Source organism: Aptenodytes forsteri, unplaced genomic scaffold (genome assembly GCF_000699145.1).
Source record: "Aptenodytes forsteri isolate BGI_AS27 unplaced genomic scaffold, ASM69914v1 Scaffold61, whole genome shotgun sequence".
In the NCBI taxonomy this organism is placed as follows: domain Eukaryota; kingdom Metazoa; phylum Chordata; class Aves; order Sphenisciformes; family Spheniscidae; genus Aptenodytes; species Aptenodytes forsteri.
Genome location: NW_008794443.1, coordinates 4837364 through 4847929, shown reverse-complemented (window position 1 = coordinate 4847929; position 10566 = coordinate 4837364). Strand labels below are relative to the sequence as shown.

General features: G+C 44.3%; 1 protein-coding gene across 1 annotated transcript in view; it reads left to right on the top strand.

The window, feature by feature from the left end:
* Positions 1–7511, top strand: part of ILDR1 (immunoglobulin like domain containing receptor 1) — a 13851-nt gene extending 6340 nt beyond the window's left edge. The window contains exons 6-8 of the mRNA XM_019474721.1: positions 3642–3773; positions 5552–6360; positions 7438–7511. Of these exons, the coding sequence (XP_019330266.1) occupies positions 3642–3773; positions 5552–6360; positions 7438–7479 (983 nt within the window). The 3' untranslated portion in view covers positions 7480–7511. The remainder of the gene's footprint in view (positions 1–3641; positions 3774–5551; positions 6361–7437) is intronic.
* Positions 7512–10566: the final 3055 nt, after the last annotated feature.

Sequence of the window (10566 nt, the reverse complement as noted above, 5' to 3'; positions counted from 1 at the left end):
AACCTGATCTTCTCTTACAGTGGGAGGGACTTTGCTCCCCCAGTCCCTTGCCTTGCAGTCCATCCACTTGAGAGGTGTGGAAAGAGAGGTTGCCAGTGAAGGCTGAGGCAAAAAAGTTGTTGAGTACCTCAGCCTTCTCCTCGTCCGTTGTTACCAGTTTGCCAAACTTGCTCGTCACAGATTTAAGCTTAATTTGCTTAGCCCTTGCAAAGAGCGAACAGAGCATCCCTCTCATTTGCTAAAAGCAAAAGAAAACAAAACAAAACAAAACACTTTCTGGGGGCTTTACAAGCTGTCAAGTAAAATGCGTGGTGTTGAGGAGGCTATGGAAATTTGGCAGAAAAATTATTTCCATGAAGAGAGGGAGAGGTGATGGAGATGAAAGACTCACACCTCCAGACTTCCTAGTTCTCATTAAAAAAGGGTTTCAGAATATGTGTGAGTTCTTTTTTGATTTTCTCTGCTGTGGGAGATGATAGCACACTCTAGACTGCTGCTGTAGTCTTTCCTGCCTCCTGTTGAGGATAGCTAGGAGGGATTCTTGCAGGGTTCCCAAAACCTCTCCCTGCTCATGAGAGAAGGTACAGACGAGTCCAACCTCCTTGCCTGGCTGCTGGATTCTGTGGCTGTGATTTCCACCCCAGCTGCCTGCCCTCTTTATACACTTTGCAAGGGATCCTTGTGCCTGCTCCCCTCCTCTAGTGCACCTTCTCTTCACTTCATCCTGCCTCTGACTTACTTTTTCAGACGCCAAGAAATGAACTGGAGGCCTTAAAAACCACAAGGAGATAGATACAGGGGACATCTTAAAAAACAGTCCTAAGGAATAACAGTTCCACACAGCTGAAGAGAAGTCAGAAATTCTCAACTAAGTCTCAGCAGCTACAGTGCGAGCCGAGTACCGGTGATTTCTTCCCAATTATTGGCCACTAGAGGGTAGCCTAGATCTGCTGAACAGTCATGGATGCCATTGAGGCAAGGTAATTCTGGGTGTTTTAAGTCAGGTCATTAACTAACAAGATTTTGAACCTAGTAATAGAAGAAGTGCATTGTTTGAGTAATTCAGAAATGGTGTACAGAAATATTAAACATGCCCCAGGAGCAAGCCAATTATATTCCCCATGGAAAGCTCTGAGAAAAGCCCACGAGGGTAAATATACGTATGACCTTCTGTTCTTACTCGTTCCTTTTCTACTGTGGACTTTTTCCACTAATGAATTGGTGCAAAATAGGATATACTTGCACCTGGGTCTGACTAGGTTGGAAAATATTTTTTTTTATAATTGGATAATTGGCCCACCAGCTGTAAAGTCTGTCAAAGGTAAAGAACAACCTTTCTCAGCAGGAACTAAGTGGAGGGAACAACACGACATTCTGCCAAAGTTTTATAGCAGGTATGAGTTTTGGAATTAGGGTGAATCTGACCTTCCTCAGATAAATATGTACCCTTTAAAAAGAGGTCTGTAACTTTACTTCCATTTTGCAGGTGGGGAACCAGAGTATATATCAGGTTCAAACTGGAAGGCAAAGTATCTGGGGAAGGAAGAGAGGATGAGGGTAGCAAAGGAAGTCCAAGGGTAATTCTGCATTTGTTCAGCTGTAGGGAGAGATCAGAGAATTACAGGGATGGGATGACTTTGGTCCTAGTGACTGCCTTCATACCCTAAGGAGGGGAACCCTAAGTAGGTATGCCCACAGCTGCTGGGCCTTTCACTCCTCAGGCAAAGACTGTGGTCAAAACCCAGGGACGTGCACTCAGCAGGTTCTAGGACGTTCTCAGGGTGATAACTGGAGGAACGGGAGAGGAGGAGATAAGGCCTTTCCTTTCTTTTTATCCTTTTTTCATTTTCTTCTTTCTCTTTTCCTCTAAGTTTGAAACCTAAACTGGAGGAAAATCCCTTGGGAAAAAAAAAATAACGAAGCAAGTTTGATATAAAATGCTTGAAAGCTGCTACCTCAGGCCACACAGCTTTGAAGAAAAATCAGAGGATTAGGATTAAAACCCCTGAAGTTTCCAGCTTTGTAGTTCACTCTGGTTGGAGCCAGGCTGGGGAGGGGGAGGGAGTTTGGAGTGGAGAACAAAGTGGAGCTGCATGAACTGTGGGGAAAGGATGTGTTGAGAGGCATGGTCAGTCCCTGTTTTGCTGCAAGTGGTGCTTTGTATAAATTCAGTGAAACAGCTAAAGGAGGACATGTTTAATAACTGGAGCGCTACCTGAAATGGAAAGCTCAGTCCCAAAGAGCATGCAGTCTAAATGCTGCCTGCTGCAGATGAACCCAGGGGACAGAATTAATTGGAGCTTAGCTGTAGCCTGGTTTCTTAAAGAAGCAAGGCTTATGCAGTCACCCTGTCTGTCTATCCCCTATCTCTTTCCCTCCAATAGCTTTTAATTTCATCAGCCAACTTCAGCCAGATTTATCAGAGGGGTAAAAGTCTCAAAGTCAATTACGTTCCTATCTGTCTCCTGAACTGCATAGCCAGGAATGTTCTGTTCATGCCTGACCAGAGAAGAGGCAGGTAAAACCTGCCACTTCTGAAACTCCAGAGAAGCCATATAAGAGAAATTTGGCAAAGGCCCTGTTGCAGAAAAGCTTCACCCAGTAATGACAGACAAACCATGCAGAGTCAGGCTTTGTAAGGTCTGGGGCTTGCAGAATTTACTTGCTCGTAAACTTAAGTTTTGATTGTCCGTGGTAGAAGTGGTAAGTTTCTGTAAGATGTTTTTAGGTATTCTGAAAAAAGAAGCAGCAATGAGCGATGCTTTTGAAGACAGGGATGGTGAGGTTGTCTGTGTAGAGGAGGTGAGATGGAAGCGCTGAAAAAAGTGAAGTGGAATTGGAGCCTGACCCCATGAGTAGAGGTCTGGAGTTAGCAATGGTAGAAAAACAGTGAGGGAGAGAAACTTCCATTGAGTTTGTTCTTTTGGCACACTGGACATTGCTGTTGAGAACAGGAAGTTTAGTTTGTTCACCAGTTTGACCGCACTGTCCTAAGGGATTTAATTTTAGCAGTCATGCTGAGGTAAATTACAGAGAGAGACAACAAGAGTGGTTGAAAGACTAGAAAGGAAGAAGCTGGACAGTGCATCTCTGCGTGCTCTGTTTGTGGAACAGAGAGGAAATGATGGAGTATGATGTGGAAAATATAATCTGGACAGAGCCTACATGAAGGTGGCAAAAAAAGGTCTCGTTTAGCTGTAAATCAAAGCCAAAAGGGGAAAGGACCAATGATGAGCTGAAAGAGTTTTAAGAGAGAAAACAGTGTGGTATGTCTTGCTGTATGAAACACTATTTCCCACCTTTCCGCAACCGTAGTCATAATGACAGGGCAGGTAGAACTCTTGCATTTGCTTATGTGCTGTGTACTTAATCATAATGCCATTTGTTCCCAGTTGCTGGAACGGTACCCTGAATGTCAGGCAGTAACCCTTTTCTTCTGTTTTAGGTATCTTTTTGAAGCTGTACAACTTTGTGTTGGAATTTCCTGTGCTGTGTTTTACCTTTGTGGATAGAGCTTTTCATTCTGTGAATTTCATATATCTTATCACGTCCAAAGGCTACAGTCTATCAAGCAAAATGGTATGTGGTCTGCAAGCTGTGCTCTCTGGATAGCTGCTGTAAGCTTTCTTCTTCTTTTACAGTACTGGAACGGTATCGGTTCATGAAGCAGGCTCAGGCACTTGCACCTTGGATGTCACCCAACATGTTCTACGGAGGTGGTGACAGGAACTCACAACTTTCTTCTTACCAGCTGAACCCTCTACTGCAACAAGGTGAGACCATGGGCATAATTTCAGAGGGAAATCAGGATGAGAAACAGGTGACTTCTCAGGGAGTTTCAGCAGTGAGGCTTTAGCCTCTCTACTACAAAAGCGAAAGATGTTCCTAGCATGACTGCATGTCCTAGCATGACAGCTCTGCTACATCTGCAGCGTACTGTAGACTTGCCTGGGTGGATAAATACAGCCTATCCATCCTAAGTGTCTTGCTAGACTCGGTGCTGGGTGAAATGGTTTAATGCTAACTAAGGTATATCTGTGCTACACCCCAGCGACTGCAGGGTAAATATACCCAGCTTATCTCACTTCATGTGGTAGAGGAGGGTACTGTCTCTTTGTTCTGCTGTGCTGGTCACGGTCAACTCCTTATAGCCAAAATTGACATGACGAGTGAGGTGCAATTTGTTTGAGTTCTTATCAAATGTCTAGTCTTCAAATTATTAAGGGCAAACTGCCTTCTGTGCAATAGATCTAGCCTGCATGCAGCAAAAAATGAAGGACTCTCTAAAGAACCAGGAAGAATTTGCCAGTTGTTCTGCCCCAAAATCACTTGTATTAGTGGTATTTATTTGTAACTTTAATGGAGGAGGGAAGATGGAGCCACTGAAGTCCTAGAGAAATGAGTAATACAATAACTTATTACCAGTAATATTATTTAATCACCCAAGGAAAATAGGGGAATTCAACATAATAACTTCTCAAATATAACACATTTTTCATCTGAAATTAGCTTTTCATCACTATACAGCAGTCACAGATTTACTCTGTGTCTGATGAGTCTTAACTGTTGTTTGAAGAAACAGTTTGCAAACATCTTAAATGCTAGATTCAAGATGTTTGAGTATATACTTTTTTAGGCCGCTAGTTAATTCTACAGTTACCATTTTTCCTAGCCAGGGCACCAGTTTTCCTCAGGAAGATCTGGTGACTGAGCCACCATGATTTAAGACAGAATGCACTAAGTCTTCTCAAGGAAATCCATGTGTATGCTGGCAGAAAACGGGCAAATAAGTTACTCAGGCAGTTTCTTAGCCTGTGTTTTCGTAGTCCTTGAATCTCCTGTGTTTAAGTTTCCCCTAAATTTGTTTCAGGTCAGCTTTTTAGAGATGTTGGGTAGAAGGGACCTCTAAGGTCATCTAGTCCTACCTCGTGCTCAAAGCAGGACTGTCACCAACCTCAGTCACATTAGCTGTGGCTTTGTCCAGCCAAGTCTGGGAAACCTGCAAGGATGGAGATTCCATGACTTCTTTGGGTAACTGTTCCAGAGCTGGACCAGTCTCCTAGTGAAGAAACTTCTCCATTTGCTACTTATATCTATACATACGTGTGTGTATGTATGCATATATATAAAAATTTCTTTTGCAGTATTGGTTCATATTTCTTCCAGTTCAATGAGATATAAGAGGAAACACTATGAACTTTCTCTGATTTTTTAAAAATAAGATTTGGTATCAATGCTGTAGGAAAAAATGTTCCGCTCTCTAAATACATAAACTATATTTCACGGTGTGCTGGATGACTTTGATTTCTTACCTCTGTGCTGCCCAAAACACAGATCATGCTGCAACTTACTAGTTACTACCCTTTGCACCTTACCTTGTGTGGTCTGGATGTGCTGGCTGTGGTGCTTGGGACTCGCGCAGCTCTTGCAGTGAGGACGAGCAGGAGAAGAGAGGCTCAGAAGGGACTCAGCCAGGACCATTAGTGCAGAAGGGCCCTCTCTTTATTGTTTCCCCTTGACTTGCTGCGTTCTCCTGTGCTTTTATCCTTAGATGTGTCTCTGCAGAACAGTCTTCCAGTGGTGCAGCCACAAGCTCAGCTTTCCCCTAACAAGGGTGTTTTGGACTATCTGGAGTCTGAAATCCAAAACCTTAACATGTCACAGCTCCGGCCACCCTCCCATCAGCAGCAGGCTGTGCAGCCCAGCTTGCTGTCCTCCCTGGGCTCTGAGATCATGCCACCTCTTCTTGCTGATCACATCTCCTCCATCCATGGGAACAGCAACTCCTCACGGCCACAGAGAGCTGCCCGCACCCCCAGACCCTGGGACTCTGCAGCAGAGGACAGGAGGGAAAACCGGAGGTGGCCCTTGCCTTCCAGTGGGGATTCTCATTCCAGCTACAGTCGGGAGCCCTGGGACAGGCAACGAGAGGACCATCCTCAGAGGCAGAGGACAGGCGGCTACAATAGCAGGCCCCAGCACTCCAGACGGGATGTGTCACCCCCACGCCAGGCTGAGAGGGGCAAAAGCAGCAGCAGCAGCTGCAGTTTCTATCCGGAGGAGGCCAAGGAGCACTCGAGCCACCATCGTGGCTGGAGACAGGAGCCTGCAGGGAAGCGAGACTATCAGCACCAAGCCAGGAGGAGCAATAACTCAGGTCAGCGGCGGCACAGCTACTCTCCCCCTTCTCGCCGGGCGTCTTGGAGCTCCTCAGAAGAGCAAGTCCGTCTCCCAGCAACAAACCGCAGGCGGCAGCACCGGTCTCGGGAATGGCCAGAAGATAAACCCCCCAGTTATTGCTCATTAGAAGTCATCCCAGGTCGGGACAAGAAGCACAAAGGCAGTGCAGGGCCACGCTCGGTGAGTGAGCTGCCTTTTTGCTTTCCCATCTAAGGGAAGAGGTGGGTTTTGGAGAGTGAGAGTGAATGAATGTTTGTTACTTTCTGCAGCCTGTTGTCTTTCAAATGGAGGGCAAGGAGCACTGGGTGCCCTGCGCAGCTTGGTTGTGAAGAGGCTGCTGAGTTGCCTGCCTTCAGACATGTGTTGCATGGCTATAGTGTGTTCAGGGGCAAAGTGAGCAGTCAAATAAAGTAGGTCCCCTATCACATCCCACACCAGGTGACATGTTATACCCTCTCACTCGTGTCCCCACTGAGAGGCATTTGGGGCTCTGTGTACATGTTGGTGTTAGAATAGCTGTTTTCCTGGCCCTGCCTGGGGACAAAGCACTTCCAGAATAGGCAGCAGTACTGAGTATCCCTCTGCAACCCTCTCTGGTGTTGGTTTACTTCTGATTTCTTTTAACATGTGCATGATTCTCCTATTATTGATCTCCAACATTTAATTTTTATAGTATCTTAGTGATATTTTTAAGATGGTTCATATGGGAAAGCATCCAGGTTAAGATGCCTAAAGATACATGAAATAGGCTTAAGATCATGGGTGGCTATAGTGGTGAGAAATGTGTGATTCTCCAGGCCAGGTGATAGAGGATGGCTTGCTTGTTGGGACTCCTGAGAACTGAGCATGCATTATATGGGCAGTGAATGGCTACTGTTCACAGCTTGTCTTGTCAGTTTACACTGGGACTAGATTTCAGGTAGCAACCTAAGTGTGAAAAGCTTCATATCGAATTGCTAGTCTCCACATTAGACAGTGTATTCCCCCTTAAAAAATGAAGGTTTTTTAAAATAAAAAAATGTTAAGTGTCCCTTATCACATATATGCAGAATTTTACCAGGTGGGAGTCTTTTCAAAAGGGCTGTATTTTGCCCATTATCATTTTCCCTTCCGAGTTTTGGAAGGAAGTGTAGGTCTAGTCCCAGCTGGGCTGTGTGTATGTATGAATGGTTTTGTTAAGGTGCTCAAAGCAGGTAGGAAGACATATGATTTCCATTCATCCTTCCTTGTTCCTGAATCTTTTATTTTCTCTTGCAGGACAGAGGAAGTTCCCACAGTGGAAGAAGCATAGTCATTTAATGCCAGTACTGAAAGAACGAAGATTCCCACTGGACTCCTCTTAGCTTTTCTACTACGTAGGCTGGGACAGCTGCTTTTGACTGAACAGATAAACAGCAAAAAAACAGATGAAGCGGCTTCCCCTTAGACTTACAACTCTGAAGAATCTATGTCTAGTGCCCATGAAAGCAATACATAATCCATTTTTATTCTTGCTGTGATTTGGAAACTTAGGTTTGCAGTGGGCTGTGGTCCATTGAAAACATTCCATTGGAAACAGCAGATTTTTTCTGTAAATGGTATATTCCCAATCTTTAAAGAGAGACACACATTGTCTTTGTTAGGTGCCCTGGCACTGCAAGGAGCCCAGTCTGTAGAATGCTGGTCCTTTGCACACCAGTTACTGGAGAAGGACTCCAAAGATCACAGAGTTGTAAAGTCACAGGACAGTAGAATAATTTAGGTTGGAAGGGGCCTCTAGAGGTCATCTGATCTGGTCCCCTGGGAGTTCGGCGTAGGGAGGCACAGCATCTCCTTTCTAAGGCCCTCTGTTGTGCTTCACAATGTGTAATGTTTGCTGCTTCTGCCTGGCTGCTCAGCATAGTTGGGGCAGTTGCTTCCTTTTGTCCCCAGTAAGCCTCTCTCCCAAACAGAAGGATCACAGTGTTGGAAGGATGTTTGACTGCCTTAATAAGGGCTCACTAGCACATCTGCAAATTGCCAGCTTATCTGCCTTATACTGACTGAAACAACCTGCCCTACCTTAAGCTTACACCTTAGTGCCTTAAAAGATACTTGTTCTAGCCTTTAACCCAGACTTGAATTTACTTGTAAACTTAAAGGGCTAAATTTACCAAGGTTTGGCCGTCCCTACAGAGACTGAGCAAGGTATGACTATTGTCCCTCACACCGTGGACCAGAATTTCTTTCAACTCTAGGAAGCATGACTTTGATGGATATATCTTTCCTAAGCCAGGTACTCTTTTCCATGCATTTTATATTCTCCCTTTTCTCTCTGTGCCACGTATCATATACGTGGGGTGGGATAAAGGGCTCTGAATAAGTCCTACAGTCACCATTTTTACTATTGTCCTTGATCTTTACCCTGACGTTTATATCAACTCTGCATATGTGGTGCACCTGATCTGTAGCTAGATTGCAGGGTTTTCTCATCTCTTACCTTGCAACTAGAACACAGAATTTCTGTACGCTCTGAGACCAGTTGCGAAGGAAAACAACTTGCCATTTCTCCTTGATGTGATTCATGCACTGTTTTCATTTAAAATGTGCTGGAGAAAGAGAGGTTCTCTGGATGCTGGCTGCTTCCACGGGAAACTGGCTTGCCAAAGGCACTTCTTGGATTCAAGAGACTCAACTATTGGGAGGGAGTTTTTGGAGCATCTTGTGAATTATTTTGTAACCCAGAGACACTAGAGATTGGCCAGTATCAATGACTGTATTGCCTAGTTTATTTCCCAACCAGTGCCGCATGGGACACTTGCTACTATTTGTTCTTTAATGTCCCAATTACTGATGTGCTTATGCTTTCCCTTGGAAGACTGACTTGGACAGGCTTTCACTTTGCCCACCTCCTTTTTTTCTTTTCTTTGGACAATGATGGGAAACATCACACTTGGAGCAAATACTCCTAGCTGGATATACAATGCAGTTGCTGGTCAATCAAAGGCTACTACAGAGAGTGCTCATTTTCCTACAGTTTCTTGGCTGACAGTGCTTATTTCTAATTCCTGTGTATGGAGACAAAGCATGAGGACCCACTAGCTTCTCTGATTGACTTTGTTTCAGAACCAGAGGCCTACTTTTTGAAGACAGAGGGGCTGTTCGTCAGCAGTTGATGGCTAGCACAAAATGGAGCTAAAAGAGCTAAAAGACCAACTCTAAAGTTTGAATTCAAGAAAGGAAGGCTGTATTAAGCATAGTCCTTGTCTGCATTAGACCCAAACTGTGAATAATGTGAACTGACCCATGAGTTACATCTGAAATATAGGGAATTAGTGTGTTCACAGAACTTGCAAAGCCAGTATCACTCTTGAATCTGGTTCTCAGTCACTGGCTGTGAATCATTTTTGTTCTTATTTAATGACATGCTGAGGGTTTTATGCATCCCCTCTTCTACGATGGGCTAGTATTTTTTTTAGTTAGGAGGAGTTTATGGTGGCTGCAATGACAGAAAATAATATGGGGCTCCTTCTTCCAAAACTAGCACCCTGTTTTGACTTCAGCATTGCCCTCTGGCGACTAGTAGCAGATACCCACAGCTCTGCGATTCTCCCCTTGGAAGCTGAATTAGTGGCTTGGAATTTGACTCTCTCCTTATGCTTCCAATAGGTCCATACATCATGCAGGACAACTTCTTCTTCCTGTCATCTCAACCCAGCCCAAATGTCTGGGTTTCAGGGAAAGGCTGCCCCTTTCTCCATCAAGAGTAGAGGCTATTGAGACACCACTTGAGATCCCAAGATGGTAGCATGGGAAAGAGTTCACTTTCCTTCACATTCAAGTGTCTGTAAGGCAACACGTGTCCAGCAAGTTTTCCCAAGAGCAAGAACCCCCTCACACAGCAAGAAAACCTAGATGACTTTGTGTAACAGTAGCAGCTGTTGAAGCTTGCTGCTGTAGTATGAGCACACTAACTGCAGAGGTTGTGCTTTTTTATCTAAATCCTGTGAAGGAGCCCTCCATCTTTATTTGTTCCTCTAGTCCCCATAATTGAGCTAGAGTGACTAATTGTAGATTTTGTGAATTTGCACAATTTGTACTGCGTGGTCTGAAGAGTTTTATCTTTATCATACTTGAGCTCCTCTTCAGTCACTTTGTTCATATTTATAAAAACATTAAACAAAACTCTTCAGGGAAAATCGATTGTATCTCAGTCTTAATTCTGTAACTTCTTAAATTGTGACAGAAGTAGATTAGGTTATCGAGCAGGGAGGCAGAAATGGTACCAGGTTTACTGGTCCACAGACCACTGCAGTTCATAAAACACCAGTTGGTGGGCTGTGAAATAATTACAAAGGAAATCTATATATGTATGCTTTACAACTGCAAGCAGACAGAAAAGTGGGAAGGAAATAGGCTCTGCTTTGA